This window comes from Chelonoidis abingdonii, chromosome 11 (genome assembly GCF_003597395.2).
Source record: "Chelonoidis abingdonii isolate Lonesome George chromosome 11, CheloAbing_2.0, whole genome shotgun sequence".
Lineage (NCBI taxonomy): Eukaryota > Metazoa > Chordata > Testudines > Testudinidae > Chelonoidis > Chelonoidis abingdonii.
This window is the reverse complement of record NC_133779.1, coordinates 56299281-56316299: the sequence shown is the minus strand read 5'-3', so window position 1 is coordinate 56316299 and position 17019 is coordinate 56299281. Positions and strand designations below refer to the sequence as shown.

The 17019-nt window shown below is 54.6% G+C and overlaps 1 protein-coding gene across 2 annotated transcripts; it reads left to right on the top strand.

The window, feature by feature from the left end:
• Positions 1-11601: 11601 nt before the first annotated feature.
• Positions 11602-16452, top strand: U2AF1L4 (U2 small nuclear RNA auxiliary factor 1 like 4). Of its 2 annotated transcripts, XM_032804723.2 has the most exons (8): positions 11602-11684; positions 12402-12489; positions 12688-12754; positions 12998-13047; positions 13410-13508; positions 13797-13930; positions 15359-15448; positions 16050-16452. In XM_032804723.2, exons 1-8 carry the CDS (start codon positions 11641-11643, stop codon positions 16132-16134), a joined length of 657 nt encoding a protein of 218 aa, XP_032660614.1. In that variant the 5' UTR covers positions 11602-11640; the 3' UTR covers positions 16135-16452. The 2 variants fall into 2 exon arrangements, with proteins under 2 accessions (XP_032660614.1, XP_074927254.1); XM_075071153.1 differs by lacking the exon at positions 13410-13508.
• The last annotated feature ends 567 nt before the right edge of the window (positions 16453-17019 follow it).

The following is a 17019-nucleotide window of genomic DNA, read 5'->3' as shown; positions in this document are numbered from 1 at the left end:
GGTGAATGAACCAGTGATGGTGTGGCTGATCTGGTTAGGTTCAGTGATGGTATCCGCTGGTGTTAGATATGTGGGCAGAGGTTGGCATCGAGGTTTGTTGCATGGATTGGTTCCTGCGCTAGAGTACTATGGTGCGGTGTGCAGTTACTGGTGAGAATATGTTTCAGGTTAGCAGGTTGTCTGTGGGCGAGCACTGGCCTGCCACCCAAGACCTGTGAAAGTGTGGGGTCATTGTCCAGAATGGGTTGTAGATCCCTGATGATGCGTTGGAGGGGTTTTAGCTGGGGACTGTATGTGGGGGGTTTAAGTGAGTAGTTTCTAGGTATGAGTCAGATGATTTTTCATACCTGGCCCAAAGCTTCTTACAGCATCGGTGCAGCCCGGTCTCTTCTTCTCCCCAAGAACAACAGACAAACAAAGGGGAAGTTTTTTCCCCCAATTTTAAGAAGTTCTAGCCTTCCCATTGGCTCTTTTGGTTAGGTGCCCACTACTTTCCTTTTACCTATGCAGGGAGACTTTTTAACCCTTTACAGGTAAAGCAAGTAGAGAATAACTACAAAGAAGGATTTTATAGCTAACTGGTTGGCTGGGTGTCCATAAAAGGGAGCTTACCCCCCCCCACACACTTCATTTATCACAGTAGCCATGCATAATGTAGGGGAAACTGAGGCACACAGACATCATAAAAAATATTACAGAAAATTCCCACTTCATCACAATTGGTCACCAGTATGTCTCTGTGATGGCCCATTTGGGCACGGGGAAGTTGTCACCCTCATGCAACTAAGGCTTGCAGTTGCCTCGGCTGATTTCCCATTCAATCAGTCAAAACCCTCAAAGCTGCAAAGGAGCATTGCAGCAAACAGCACTTGGCCCTGGCTGTGAATAGAAACAAAAGAGGGTTTTTAGGGTAACCAAAGGAAACCCCTTGAGAAGTGTGGGGGGTTAGAGGGAGCCCATTCATGAACACTTGCATCCTGATTTGTCTGGAATCAGCCTACTCTACAAAAGCCTGAATGTGTGGGAGGGAAAATCTACTTGATTGGAGAGGAAAGCTAATGGTTGATTAGTGTTAACCTGGTTCTGGTTTTGTGTTTGTATTGTAACCACTTGTTTCCACCACTCTTATTTCTAGTTGGATCTTTATTCTCTTACATAACCCCTATTCTGAGTTATTGGGAGTGCTCACAAGTGCTACGTGGTTTGCAAGAGCAGTGGTTTAAGGAAAAACTGATAAACCAGGGCACACTGCTGCTTTGGGCACAGAGGATCTGGTATTTCTGGGAGTGGCCAGTGTTAGGGGCTGGATATCACACAGGAATGATTCAAAGGAACTTGGGGTACACCTATTGTTAACCAGTCAGGTAAAGACAGGAATGGAATAGCCCAGAGGAGAGTGTTTAGCAGTGTCAGGGATCTGATACCTGGCTGCCACAAGAAAGATGCCTCTCACTGAAGGAAACTACTGGATAACCCTGAGAAACATAACAGTGGCATTAGAAGCAAGATCTGTACTCCATTTTCTAGCTATCCACAAATCACACTTCCAGCATGTACCCACCAGTTACTGAGAGACTACAGAGCATGAAGGTGGGGTGTAAGTGCAACCCTTATGCCAGGTGAAGCCGGCAGCAACCAGGGCTGGGTTCAATACTTAGAGGTTTCTTTTCAACAATACAACACAAAACCAGCTCGAGCCCCCACCCAGTAACCTAGGAAAATTACACACCACTCCATGGGTGCCTCTAGAGGCGAAACTTCCCCTCTTGCAAGCACAGAATCTGACTGTAGCAAAGACACTTATAATAAAAGAAGAGAAGTCACTCGCATTAATTTGGGGAAATGTCGCAAGCAGGATTCATAAACAAAGCCATGAACACAGGACTCACCCCAGATTACATTGGGCAGTCTCCTTTTGCCTCAGGTTCTTAAATCCAGCAACCAAAAGTTCCTTTAACATGCCCTTCGCTTCTCCACACCCCACTCTCAGTTGTGTCCAGGAGTTCACTCGACACTCCACTCCACCAGCCACCCTGCCAGGCGCACACACCTCCGTTGGCCACCTGCTCCTACCCGTTAACACAGCACTGTGACAAAGTGGGTTTTTCTTTTATAGACTCATAGACTTTAGGGTCAGAAGGGACCAATATGATCATCTAGTCTGACCTCCTGCACAAAGCAGGCCTATGTGAGTCTCACTGTTTCTCACGAATACTGTGTGTGCCTCAGTTTCCCTGTGTATTGCACTGTGACATTATCTGATTAAACTATGACCCTATAGATCGTTGCAACCAGTTATATATCTGCAGCAAATATTATACAAAGGTTGTTGAGTGATGTACCTAGGAAAAGGTTATGTTTTTCTGGTTAGGATTATGCTATCTGCATGCATGTATCATTTTTGTATGTGAAGTATTGGAATATCCACCAGCTTTATGGGGATTGTCTGCCCCATGCTTTGCAGTTCACCCTAACTGAGTGACCATAGCTATCCCCCGCTGGGAGAGCAGTGTCAGCCATATATGCCATGTAAGATATCTGCAAAAATGTTATAATTTGCCAGATATGATCATCTTGTTTATATCATCTTTGTATTATGAGTTATACACATGTATGTATGTCTGTATTTCAAACTTGTGCTCTGCTTCTGGGTGACACCCCAGACAGTTCGGCATCAGCACTGCCTAGCCTGCTTGATGGCCCATTAAGGACCATCAGCTATACAACTGACCCATTGAGAAAAGGCAGATACACCTTATCTCAAGGGACATACCTATGGGCAGAACTCTACAGTGCTGCAACTTTCTCACTCAGAGGAGTGAAAAAACACCCCCCTGGGCACTGCAAGTTTCAGCACTGTGAAGTGTCAGTGAAAACTGCACCAGTGCTGGGATTTCCCTCGTGGAGGTAGGCTATGCCACGACTACACACACCATGCTAAAGCACTGCCCTAAGGCTTCCAAGCCATGTGCTGGGCAGGTTGTGTCTGGAACAAAGGAAGCACAGGCCACATGGCAAGAGACTAGAAAAGGCAGCTCCATCGTCCCCATTTTGTCTTCAATCCTGTTTCTTACCTCTGGAGGAACTTTGCTACAAACTGAAGCTCTGAACAAATGACTGAATGACCCATCCAAGCTGTGGCTGTACTCCAGAGACTTGACTTAAGCCAGCAGTTTATTCCATCACTGCTGCAAGTCTGAACCAAGAATTTTGCCATTACCGTATGTGATCGATTCCTTTAACCAATTTTAACTCACCTTTCTTTCTGTTTATAACTAAATGTTTAGATTGTAGATACTAAAGGATTGCCATCAGCATGATTTTTGGGTAAGATCTAAGTTAACCTCCCTACTAAACTACATCCCCTGAGTCCTGAACCCACCGATCTGGATTCCACCTCGTGAGGGTCACCCTGTCCCCATTACCCGGCCTGCTTGCTCTAATCATGACTATGTGTAACCCATTAGATGAGCGATGTACCCTCACTGCTCCCCTACTATACTTTGACCCCACCCACCGTACACCCTGCATTGGGGACATTACAGACTGTGTGTACTATATGCTAACCCATAACCAAATACCAGCATCCCCCCATACTCTGTATGTTGCCCCCGATGACTAATGACTGACATGCCAAACTCTGTGTATCATCCTTATTTAAATATTCTCTAATAAATATATTGACCTGGGTGTGTGGCTGGTCCTTTGGCATCAGAAGAACCTATTATTTGATTAGACTGGTTGTAAAGAACCACTGATCTCTGAATCCAGTGTTTTTGGTGGTGATATAAGAACCGGAATGCCTGGGGAAACTGCCTGTAGAGGGTCGAGCCCTGGCCAGCACCTCTCTGGGGCGGAGGGCAGCCACACCAGCTCACTGCACACTGCTGAGGTTTGGGGAATTAGTCCGGCCGCAGAAGTCTTTCCTGGCGGCCCTTGAGGTAACTGGAATAAGCACCGTAAGCCCAGGCCCTGGGTCAGGGTGGGGCAGCAGTGAGTCTGGTGCTCAGTAGCAATAAGCCCAGGCCCTGGGGCAGGGCAGGGCTGCAATGAGTCAGGGGCTCAGGCCTTCACGTAGGCCCAAGCCTCCAAGGCCTGGGAGAGGGGGAGACGGCCACCCGAGCTGGGTGGCAGGGGGGGACACAGGCCCTCCCACTCCACTGCGTCCAGCCCGGGGCCCTGGCAGCAGCAGAAGACCCACTGCTGAGTCAGTGGGGATCCTGCTGCAACACACTGACATAGGCTCTGGCAGTGCTGCAGCCAGACTGGGGTCAGCTGCCCCCAGGCTACTTCCAGACTCCCCCTTAGGTCGTACCTGGGTCAGGATGTTGTCCTCTGGGTGGTTCAGCACCATGGGTTCCTCGGGATAGCGAATGCTGGGCAGGTCCGGCACTTCCTCCGGGTAGCGAGCACCGGGCAGGTCCGGCCAGTTCTGGTGTGCACCTTGGGCCGTGGGGGTTTCCCCATCGTGGGCTAGGCTGGAGACATCTGACCTGCCCGGCGGCTGGCTCCCTAGTGAGCTCTGCGGGCGAAACCTTTATACTTCTGAGTCACCGCCTGACCCCCTGAGGGGCGGGCTCCAAACTCCCTAGCTCTGCCCACTGCAGTCTCCAGATGGGCTCATCCCGCTCCGCGGTGGCGGGGAGCCTCACCACCTTACTACACTGCCTTTATGTTTTCTTGTTAACCAGTGTGATGAAACAGGAGTTTACCTTTGTGGCTGGTTCTTGTTCTGCGTTGTGTTTGCCCTATTTCTCAGCAGTTCATCCTGCATTTGGCATCCTCAGCTGGTAGTACTAAGGCATGGTTACATGCACTAATGCCTAGCTTCCTGCACTAAGCAATGGCCGGTGCCCTTCGTAACCTGAGGCCCAGGAGGGGGATGCAACCAGATGACACTTTGCCCAGGAAGCGAGACAAAGACCAGGAGGAGGACCAAGAGGCATGCCAGAGGTGGAGTCTCTAGAAGCTGGCCAGTCTGCTGTTGGGGACTCAGAGAGTGGGCAGTCTTGACCTAGAGTCCACCCGAGATGGACTTGGGTGAAATCACTGATTTCTGTACTAACAAGCTCTGTTCTATGCTGTGTTCCTGTTGACTATTAAATCTTCTGGTTTACTCACTGGTTGAGAGTCACGGCTGGCTGCAAAGTGGGGTGCATGGCCCTCTGGCTTCCTCAGGGGTAGACCCACCAAGGGCAAGTGTTTGGTGTGAACAGGGATGCTGCATGCTTTGAGGAGGCTCCTTGCCCTGGACAGCATGCCTTGAGGGGAGTCACACCACCCCAGGGTCCTGGCTCGCTTCATACAGTGCACCAGAACTGTGACTCCATGACAAGCACTCAATGATTTCAGCCATTAGTGAGGGACTCTCATTGCTGGAAGTCTCTTGCATCAGAAACACTGTCCCAAAACCGGTCTAATGCTTAGACCTGATTATTAGTGATTTCAGTTCTCCATTGAGCCTTAATCAGGGCTCTATTATTATACAGAGGAGAAAAACAGTATCAACTAGTCCAGGGGTAGGCAACCTATGGCACACGTGCCAAAGGTGGCACAAGCTGATTTTCAGTGGCACTCACACTGCCCAGGTCCTGGCCGCCAGTTCAGGGGGCTCTGCATTTTAATTTAATTTTAAATGAAGCTTCTTAAACATTTTAAAAACATTATTTACTTTACATACAACAATAGTTTAGTTATATATTATAGACTTATAGAAAGAGACCTTCTAAAAAAGTTAAAATGTATGACTTGCACGCAAAACCTTAGATTAGAATGAATAAATGAAGACTTGGCACACCACATATAAAAGTTTGCTGACCCATGAACTAGTAGCTCCTCCTACAAAACCAGATACCTCTCCCCCACCCAATGAGCTTTGGAACTAGGGTGACCAGACAGCAAGTGTGAAAAATCAGGACAGGGGATAATAGGATCCTATATAAGAAAAAGACCCAAAAATCAGGACTATCCCTATAAAATCAGGACATCTGCTTGCCCTGTTTGGAACCCATGTCCCCTGCCTAGCAAGTGTGGTTTAGGTGAGGGGGCAGTCTCTCAAGCAGGGTATGCCCAGCACAGTCCTGGTGCCCTTGATCCTCACAACAAGGATAACACCTTTATTACTCTTGCCCCAATAACTAGGAGACTGGGGATCCAAAACCAGCCAAACGTGAACATTTGGGCAAAGCAATCCCATCAGGCTGAGCACCTAGGCACAGTGGATGTGTCCATGCAAACAAGGTTGGCTACTGAAGTCCTCTTCCCCAGCTCATCACTAGATGTCAGGGGAGAGCTCATTCACACCCTGCTTACACAAGTAAAGGTGAGGTTACACTTTATTGTCTGTTTATTTTGGGAAAGGAAGCAGGACAGCAGAAGAGGAAGGATGAGCAAAGGCAGAGATGGTAGGCACAACAAAAAGCAGCTGGAAGAGCTGTGTGAGAAGCAAGGCTTGTTCACCACAGGAAAAAAAAATGGGGATGGGCCGCGAGTCCTTCAAGGCATATGTCAAGGTTCCTTCCCCACTCTGAACTTTAGGGTACAGATGTGGGGACCTTCATGAAAACCGCTAAGCTTAATTACCAGCTTAGATCTGGTATCACTGCCACTATCCAGAAGTTTCAGTGTTTGGATCACTCCCTTTCCGCCACAAAACCTTCCCCTCTCTGGGTAGCCTTGAGAGACTCCTTCACCAATTCCCTGGTGAGTCCAGTTCCAATCCCTTGGATCTTAAAACAAGGAGAAATTAACCATCCCCCCTCCTTTCTCCCACCAATCCCTGGTGAGTCCAGATCCAATCCCCTTGGATCTAAAAACAAGGAAAAATCAATCAGATATTAAGAAAAAAAGGCTTTTAATTAAAGAAAAGAAAGGTAAAAAATCATCTCTGTAAAATCAGGATGGAAAAAACTTTACAAGGTAATCAGATTCATTATAGCGCAGAGGAAACCCTCCAGCTTAAGGTTCAATAAGGTACAGCAAACAGAAGAAAATCCTCCTCAGCTTAAGGAACATTACAAGTTGGAAAAACAAAAATTAAGACTAACACCCTGCCTGGCTGTCATGAGAACTGGTTCAGACAAGATTTGGAGAGCTGGATTGATGTCTGGTGCTGTCTTAGTCCCAGAATGCGAACAAACCCCAACAAAGAGCACAAACAAAAGACTTCCCCCCCGTTGAGATATGTCCCCTATTGGTCGACGTGGGAGGCGTGGCTTGTCATGTTACTGTGTTTTCTGCCTACTTAACCTTTACGGAAAGAGACTAATCTCTCTTCTGTACGGTGTGCTAGCCAGTGTTTAACTCGGACATCGCTTCTCATAACGCTTATAATTTGGATAGATTGAAGGGAACATTAAGCCTCTGTGTTACATCTTATTAATTGACAGGCATAGACACAACACAAGATGACAACAAGTTGCCAGTACACACTGAGAGATTCTAAGAGGCAGACCCTCCAACCGCCGTCTGAACCCCAAATGCGATACAACGACCATCCGCTAGGCTTCCTCCAGGTCACCTGCTTGCAGGCTGCTTGCTGCCCTGAGATGGGACTGTTTGGTGCAACAAACAATGGGAACAGAATAGCTGGTACTCTGGCCAGTGGGTTGTGATCTAGCTTGGCACAGGCTGTCTTGCACTGGCCTGCGAATTCCGGTCCTGGGTTTGCAGGTTGTCACGACCTCACAAGATCATGCCCACACTTGGGCCCTGTCGCTGGTCCGTGGGGGTGCCCCTTCAGTGACAGCCCCCTTCTCTGGGGCCACTTCTCTCTGGGTCAGCCCCTCCACACTCCTTGGAAGCCGCACCCTCTCGAGCCTTAGCACGTCGGTCTCTGCGGGGCCCCCTCCGGGAGTCCACGCATGGACCCCTGGCCTCTTCACCCCAAAGGGCTGATGCAATCCCTAGTTCTCTAGACCAGAGGACTCTCACCAGCATAACAGGAGGGTTTATGAGGAGAGTTGAACACAGCACGAAACTCTCAGGGCCTCAGGCCTGGCCTCTCACAATAACAGCACGTCCAGTCTCCCTGCATCCAGGTGGGCTCCTGTGCGCGTGCTTCCCTCCGCCAAGGCCCCCCGAGGGGGCCCGGGCCCCCTGCTCCCCGCTGGGCTCTGATATCCCCAGCCTCACAGCCCTGCCTCAGTCCATGTTCTTCTCTCCAGGTAAACACGGTTCGTAACAGCGAAGCCTGTCCACCTTTCCTCGCAAGGCTCTTCTGGCTGGAACCGGCTGGTCAGGTCACTTGGGTCCTCTCTCTGCAGCCCATTGTCCTCCCACTTGGCCAGAACAGTTGTGTTCCTCTGGGCGGGGTCCTGGTCCCTCTCCGGTCCTCTGTAACAACAAACTCCCTCTCCCCTCACCTCGTTAAACCAGTAACACCCAGGTACATTGAGTCCCACCCCCTGTGCATGCAAACCCTGGAAAAGACAGAAAACCCCAAGAAAACCCCCACTTCGTCACAGCAGGACTGAGGGATTCCCCAGAAATCTCTCTGCTCCTTGAGCACCAAATGGCTCCTGGAAGAGACGGTTAAAGGAAAGTCACCAGATGTCCCTTGGAAGTTTCCTGAATGAAACCCCAGTGGGACTTTGCTCTGTCTCTCAGAACAGCCCAGCCTGTTCTGGTTCTAAAATCCTGTTTTCTTCTCTCTGCTTCAAAAACTAGGCTCCTCTGGGCCCTCACACCTGTTCTCACCCCCCTAGACTAACACCCCCACCTTTGGAGAGCTCTCCCTGGCTTCTCTTTGCACCCAACTGGGCTCTGCAGACAGAGCGTTATCGCAACCTGCTGACAAAACCCAACCATTGTTGCACCTTCACAGGTACCCATCTCCTCGAACATGCCCTCAGCTCCCCCCTCAGATCTGCCCTCTTGTGACCCTGCCCCCCCAGCTCCACACACCATTCTTCCCCACAAATCCCTCTTCTGCATTCCCTGCCAGGCCCCAGACAGCCCCAGAGCCCAGCACTCACAGCTGGCCCCCAGCCCACTCTATGATGGCCTTGGCTGGGATCAGGCTGGAAGGTGCAGTGAGACCCTGTCAGCAACAGGTCTCAACATTCCTGTGACTCAGCGTCACCCCACATCCCCTGTCAATGGCCCAGTATAAGAGCAGGACTCCAGCCCCTGAAATGAGTGGTGACGGTGCTCAGTCAGGCTTTTGGGGGCACTGGCAGAGCTGTGGGGGGAACCCAGGGCTGAACAGCAGAGGGCTGTGGGTCAGGATTGAGGGCTTTCAACAAAGCTGGGGGTGGGGGATGAAGCCCAGGACTGGGATAGCAGTGGACTGTGGGTCTGGAGTGAGGGGCACCAACAGAGCTGGCGGGAGGAGTCCTGGGCTGGGCTAACAGGGGGCTGCCAGCTGCGGGTTAGGATTGAGCTCAAGAGGGAAAATTTGGCCTTTAACTGTGAAGATTCCTCTGATCTCAGCCTCAGCCTGCTCACTGCCCACACGTGGTGTAAACCTACCCTTTTACTACAGTCGAACGTCAGAGTTACAAACTGATCAGTCAACCACACACCTCAGTGGGAACCAGCAATATGCAACCTGCAGCAGCAGACACCACAAAAAAAAAAAGCCAATCCAGTGCAGTGCTGTGTTAAATGCAAACTACTGAAAAATAAAGGACAAATTTAAAAAAAGACTTGACGAGGTAAGGAAACTGCCTGCGCTTGTTTCATTTAAATGAAGATGTAAAAGCACCAGAGTCCTGTGGCACCATACAGATTAACAGACGTATTGGAGCATGAGCTTTTGAGGGCAAACACCCACTTCGTCGGATGATGACATGCATCTGACGAAGTGGGTATTCACCCACGAAAGCTCATGCTCCAATACGTCTGTTAGTCTATAAGGTGCCACAGGACTCTTTGCTGCTTTTGCAGATCCAGACTAACACGGCTACCCCTCTGATACTTAAATGAAGATGGTTACTTCTGCATAGTAAACAGAGCTGTATTAGGCCAATGTTCAGTTGTAAACTTCTGAAAGAACCAGAGTTATGAACCCCTCCCCCTCCCTTCCCATGGTGTCCATAACTCTGCAGTTCTGCTGTATGTGTGTAACCCACACACCACCTGGGGGTGGTGCTTTGTCCCATCTACGGGCACTGAGACCACTTAGCATAGCGGTTCTCAAGCTTTTGTCCTGGTGACCCCTTTCACACAGCAAGCTTCTGAGTGTGACTCCCCTTATACATTAAATACACATTTTTAGGTATTTAACATCATTATAAATGTTGGATGCAAAGTGGGGTTTGGGGTGGAGACTCACAGCTCGTAACCCCCCATATAATAACCTCATGACCCCCCAAGGGGTCCTGATCCCCAATTTGAAAACTGCTGACTTACAGAGAGAGAGTGAGATAAAATGAGTCTGCTCCACAGCCTTTGCTAACAGCCAACTGGCTTTTAGCTCATGCAGAGAGGCTCATGCACTAAGCTCCAGAGGCTCCAGGTTCAATCCTTCCCGATGACAACTGGGGTCTGTCAGTGACTGTGTTATATGTGTTCTCAGGAGTGCTGCACTTCCAGACTCAGTGTTGTCTCCCTCCCCTTCCTGACATTACAGTGGGGATCACATGTGCCAACTTCTGCTCCCAACAGTGGGTGCTCAACCACCCTCTGCCCCTAGCCCTGCCCCTGTTCTGCCTCCTTCCCTGACAGTGCCATGTTCCTGCTCCTCCTCTCTCCCAGCACACTGCCAAACAGCAGAGGAGTGGGGATATGGTGCGTGAGGACAAGAAGCTTGGCTGCCAGTGGGTGCAGAGCACCCACTAATTTTTCCCCATGGGTGCTCTGGGCATGGAGTCCGCGCCTATGGTGGGGATGTTCACAGGGTGCACTACCCATAGCGATGTGAGGACCCAGATGCATGGGCTGCAACGAAAACATTTTCAGATTGCTTAAAACACTGTGATGGTGCGTCTCAGCTGGGGCACTGGAACTGGACCCCACCCCCATGCTTGTTACCAAAAGAAACATGCCTTAAGGGTGGGTGACCGGCCTGCCCAGGGCACCATGATTGGGGGGCGCCCTGCACGGTGGAGCCCTGAGAAGCAGATGCTGTGACATGCTGGCCTGGGAGAGGGGAAATTTTAAAAAAACCTGCTTACACTCTATTTTTGCAAACCCGACAGGTGCCCCCCACCCCTGTGCTGGGGCTTTGCCCCCTGCTACGCTCTGGCAGTGCCTCCTCCCTAGGCTGAACCCCTGGATCCTGTTCCCCCCCACCCCCTGGCCGCTCTCCTGCCCCTGCCTCTAGCTGGTTCACCCCCATCCAGTTTAACGATAATAGCTGGAGCTACACCCATCTCCTAGACCTGGAAGGGACCCTGAATACTCATTGAGCCCAGTCCCCCGCCTTCACTAGCAGCACCAAGTACTGAGTTTGCCCCAGCCCCCTCAGTGGCCCCTCCAAGGGCGGGCCCACAGCCCTGGCTAGGCAGGCCAGCGCCCAAACCATTGCGCGATCCCCCCCCCCCCCAAGTAGGGGCAGAGAAGGGCTGGTGTTACTGAGCGCGCTGCTTCCCAGTGCGCATGTTCGGTACAAGCCAAGCCGCTGAGTCTGTAGAGGGGGGTCTATTGGCGTGGGGACTACAACTCCCAGCGTGCCCCGGGGCAGCTGGAAGAGGGAAGATGGCCGAGTACCTGGCCTCCATCTTCGGCACCGAGAAAGACAAGTGAGTGGGGGGAGGGGGCAAAGGTCAGATGACCAGGACTCCTGGGTTCTCTCCCTGGCTCGGGGTGAAGGGTGTCCAGGACTCCTGGATCTCTGGCTCGGAGGGGAGGGGGAGGGTGTAGACCTGGGTTCTCTCCCTGGCTCGGAGGAGGGGGGTGGGGGGTTGGGTGTCAGGACTCCTGGGTCTCTCGCCTGGCTCGGGGGGGGGAATGGGTGTCGGACTCCTGGGTTCTCTCCCTGGCATAGAAGGGGAGGGAGAGGAGGACGGACTCCTGGGTTCTTCTCCTGCTCGGGGGGGGGTTGGTGTCAAGGACTCTGGGTTCTCTTCCCCTGGCCGGGGGGGGTTTTGGGAAGTCGGGACCCTGGGTTTCTACCGCTGGGGCGGGGGGTTGGGTGTCAGGGACTCCTGGTTCTTCTCCTGGCTCAGGGAAAAGGGTCTGGGGGGGGGGTTGGTGTCAGGACCTCCCTGGGTTCCTCCCTGAGGGGGGGGAGGGGGGACCTGGTTCTCCATGGCTGGGGGGTTGGGTGTCGGGACTCCTGGGTTCTCTCCCTGGCTCGGGGAAGGGGATCTAGGGGGAGGCGGGGGTTGGGTGTCAGGACTCCTGGGTTCTTTCCCTGGCTTGGGGGTTGGGAGTCAGGACTCCTGGGTCCCAGGCACTCTGGGGGTTGCTGGCACCACCAGCCCCTTGCTCACTAAACATCTCTGGCCCTTTTCCAGGGTTAACTGCTCTTTTTACTTTAAGATCGGGGCTTGTCGTCACGGAGACAGGTGTTCCCGCCTCCACAACAGACCCACCTTCAGCCAGGTGAGCCTGGCAGTGGGGCTCCGGGGCGCAGCGTCTGGGGGATCAGGATGCAGCCACCTCTGGGGTGACGTAGATGGGGAACAGACACACACACCAACACATGGGGACTGCTCACCTGCTGCTGGGACGCAGCCACCTTTGGGCGGGGGGCAGCTGGGGAACATGGACACTTCACTATGTCTGCATCTCCGTTTGTAGACGATCGTGCTGCTGAATTTGTATCGGAACCCCCAGAACACGGCGCAGTCGGCAGACGGCTCGCACTGTGAGTACCCACTACCCACTCCTGGCCCAGCTGCATGGGACACTGTCTGGGGAATTGCACAGCCTCCCAGCCCTTCTCGTCCCTTAATGCCCTGGTCGGGTCTCTGTCCATGCTCCTGGGCACCGCCTTGCTTGTGAGGAAGCTTGTGGCCTCTGGAGACGCCCCTCACTCCTGGCAACAGGAGGCACCGAATGCAGCTTGCCCATTGTCCGGCAGCCGTGAGTCTGTCTCTCTCTCCTCCAGGTCATGTCAGCGATGTGGAAGTGCAGGAGCATTATGACAATTTCTTTGAGGTAAGTCACTGAAAGCAAGCTAGGACAGAACCCAGGCATCCTGGCTCCCAGGTTCCTCTACTCCACGACCACAAAACTCCACTCCCCTCCCAGAGCTGGGAACAGAAGCCAGAAATAGTGACTGCATCTCACATCAGGCAAGCCAGCCTTATGTGGTATCACTCTGCGGCTGTTCCCCAGCTGCCCTGCCCCTGAGATGGCTGCATCCCAGGGCCGGGCGAGCCATCCCTGTGCAGCATTATGTGTGACTGTTCCCCAGCTGCCCTGCCCCAGAGGTGGCTGCATCCGAGGGCCAGGCTGGCCAACCCTGTGCAGTGTTACTGGGTATTTGCCCCATGAAGCTCATTCTGTCCCTGCGCCAGGAGGTCTTCACAGAGTTGGAGGAGAAGTATGGGGAGATCGAGGAGATGAACGTTTGTGACAACCTTGGGGACCACCTAGTCGGCAACGTCTATGTCAAGGTAACCCCCAGCGCCTCCCACCCCCAGCCAGCTAATATCTGCCCTGGGGCCAGATTGGGGCCAGCACCCACTAGAGGGGAAAGGCCCTGTGCCCCATTCCTCCCACCCACCCCCTGAGCCAGCCAGTACCCACCCTGGAGCCAGATTGGGGCCAATGCCCCCTAGAGGGGAAAGGCCCTGTGCCCTATTCCTTCCCCCCCCCACCCCAGCCAGCCAATACCTGCCCTGGGTCCAGATTGGGGCCAGCGCTCCCCAGAGGCAGCCCTTTTGACTTTCGTTCCTTCCCAGTTCCGGCGGGAGGAGGACGCCGAGCGGGCTGTGAGGGAGCTGAACAATCGCTGGTTCAATGGCCAGGCCGTGCGGGCCGAGCTGTCCCCGGTCACCGACTTCCGCGAGTCCTGCTGCCGCCAGTACGAGATGGGGTAAGTGACTGGGCACAGGGATGGCACCTCTGGGACTCTGCCCTCATTAACCGCTCAGGGATCCCCCTTTCTGGCCAGTACCTGCTGGGCGCCCTGGCCCCATAATCCTTCAGGATCCCCTCTCCCCAGGAAGGTACTTGCTGGTCACGCTAGCCCTCTAACCCCTCTCCCCAGGCCCCCTCTCCCCAGCAAGTACCCACTGGGCATCTGGACCCCATTAACCCTTTGCAGTGTTCCCTTGAATTTTTCCCACCCATGCGCGGAATGAATTTTGTGACACATCACCTCCATGTTGGTGCACCTAACAAAATTCATGGTGTGAGCTGGGGCCGAGGCATTCGGAGTGTGGAAGGGGGCTCAGGGCTGGGGTCATAGAAATCATAGAATCTCAGGGTTGGAAGGGACCTCAGGAGGTATCTAGTCTAATCCCCTGCTCAAAGCAGGACCAATTCCTAGACAGATTTTTACCCCCTCAAGGATTGAGCTCACAACGCTGGGTTTAGCAGGCCAGTGCTCAAACCATTGAGCTATCCCTCTCCCAAAGCATTTGGAGCGTGGGAGTTGAGAGGGTTGAGATGCAGGAGGGTGAGGGATCCAGCTGGAGGTGTGGGCTTTGGGGGAGCTGGAGATGAGGGCTTTGGGGTGCATTGGGGTAAAAGTGGGGAGAGAGGACTCGCCCCTCACCCCATCTCTTTCTCCCCTCAGCAGCACCTGGGCTGGGGAGGAGAGGCGCCTCTCCCCCAGCCACAGCAGGTCCAGGACGGGTAGGGCCAGGGCGCCTGTCCCTCAGCCTTGGCAGGTTGGGGGCTGGGCTGGGCCGGGGATGGCGCCTGTACCCTGACTGTGGCAGGTTCAGGACTGGGCTGGGGATGGTGCCTGTCCCCCGGCTGTGGCAGGTTCGGGGCTGGGCTGGGCTGGGGTCGGGGCCAGGGGAAGGGTGGGCAGGTTCAGGACCGGGCTGGAGATGGTCCCTGTCCCCTGGCTGCGGCAGGTTCGGGGCTGGGCTGGGTCACGGCCAGGTTCAGGACTGGGCTTGGGGAGGGCGCCTGTCCCGCGGCTGCAGCAGGTTCGGAGCTGGGTCAGGGCCAGGGAAGGCATCTGTCCTTGGGCCGCAGCAGGTTCAGGGCTGGGGGAAGGGCGGGTAGGCTAAGTAGTGGGCCGGCGGAGGGGGGCCGTGGCAGGACTGGGCTTTGGGGAGAGGTATCTCTCCCCACCACAGCTCTAAGTGCCTGCGCGGCACTTACTATGCAGCTGTGTGGCCACGCAGCTTAGAGGGAACTTAGAGCCTTGGGGATTCCTCTCCCCTGGCAGGTACCTGCCAGGTACCCTGGCCCCGTTAACCCTTCATGGTCAGTGCCCCCTGGCCAACACCAGCTGCCACGAGTGCCCCCATTGCTGACTGTCACCCCCTCGCTCTCTGCCCCCCAGGGAGTGCACGCGTGGAGGGTTCTGCAACTTCATGCACCTGCGGCCCATATCCCGGGAGCTGCGCCGGCAGCTCTATGGGCGGCGCCGGCGGTGAGTGAGGGTGGGGGGACTGGGCCCTTGGGGGATGACTGGAGGGTGGGGGCAGCNGGGGAGTGCTGGGGCAGAATAAGTAGCAGGGGTCAGGGGTGCTGGGTGAATGATGATGCAAGGGGGAGATATAGGGGCTGGGTGCAGTGCCCCCCACTGAGGGCTGGGAAAGGCAGATGGGGGGTAGGGAAGTCCCTGGGCTGTACAAATGAGGTCGGGGAGTGCTGGGGCAGAATAAGTAGCAGGGGTCAGGGGTGCTGGGTGAATGATGATGCAAGGGGGAGATATAGGGGCTGGGTGCAGTGCCCCCCAGGGGGAGCTTAGGAGGGAAGGGGGATGATACAGCAAACCCGGGGGGGCTGGGGGAGATCTAGGGGACGGGGGGTGATGCAGCGCCCCCTGGGGGCTGGAGGAGGATGCAGCACTCCCTGGGGGGCTGGTGGAGCTCTAGGGGCCGGGGGGGGGTGACGCAGCGCTCCCTGCTGGGCTGGAGGAGGATGCAGCACCCCCTGGGAGGCTGGGCCAGGGAGCTCTAGGGGCTGGGGGGTGATGCAGCCCCGCTGGGGTCCGGCCATGGCCATGCTGACTCTGTTCTCTCTCCCAGGGCCCCATCCCCATCGCGTTCCCACAACCGGCCCCGTGACAAGAAACGCCAGCGCTTGCCCGACCATCGCTACGGACGCTTCTGACCCCTCCCCAGGCTCCTTGCCTCACCTAGCCCCGCCCAGGCACCAGGTCACCTGACCTGCCCTAGACCCAGCGGAAGTGCAGCTGCTGGAGTCCCCATGGTGGGAGGGCTTGGGGATCCTTAAGGCCCCTCTCTATACATTCTGCTAGTGTGACTCCGCGTAGCCCATAATTGTACGGGGGGGGGCTCTCCCCAGTTGTTGAGTCAGTAGGACCCGGGCATCCGGGGAGGACTGCTCAGGGAGTGACGGTCTGAGCTTTGTCCCTCCCCCCGTGTGGGATGTAATGATGAGAGCTGGAATAAACTAGACATGATCCAACCCACCCCTGTCTCATTCCCTCTGGGTGCAGCATGAACTAGGGATTACGTCGATTGGCAGCAGGAGGCGCCGTGCCATGGGGAGCGGGGCAGGGAACCAGTAGGGATCAGAGTTGGGGCACCGTGCTGCGGGGTTAGAGACATGGCAGGGGTGCCATGCTGCAGGGAGTGAGGTGGGGGGGGGTGTGCCATGGGGTCAGGAAATGTCAGGGGTGCCATGCTGCAGGGCAGGAGTGTGGGGGGCACTGTGCTGCGGGAGCTGGTCAGGGGGCTTGGCAGTGGGCTGGGGGGCATAATGGGGCATGCTGTGCTCCAGGGAGTGGGATGGGGGATGCTGTGCTGCGGAAAGCAAGGTGAGGGGCCATGCTGCAGGCCAGGGGGGTCATACTACACAGCAGGGTGAGGGGTGCTATGCTGGGGAGTGGGGGGCAATGCTGCAGGGCAGGGGGCGTTCTGCTGGGGGATGGGGGGCCATACTACACAGCAGGGCAGGGAACACTGCTGGGGGAGTGGAGTGGGGTGGAGTGGCCATGCTGCAGGGCAGGGGGTGCTGTGCTGAGGCGGGGCA

Bases quoted from the DNA above. Each gene is read 5' to 3' on its own strand.
- U2AF1L4 (XM_032804723.2), top strand. From the start codon at position 11,641: ATGGCCGAGTACCTGGCCTCCATCTTCGGCACCGAGAAAGACAA. The intron at 13,509-13,796 runs GTAACCCCCAGC...GTTCCTTCCCAG, and splicing joins TCGGCAACGTCTATGTCAAG to TTCCGGCGGGAGGAGGACGC. The intron at 13,931-15,358 runs GTAAGTGACTGG...TCTGCCCCCCAG, and splicing joins TGCCGCCAGTACGAGATGGG to GGAGTGCACGCGTGGAGGGT.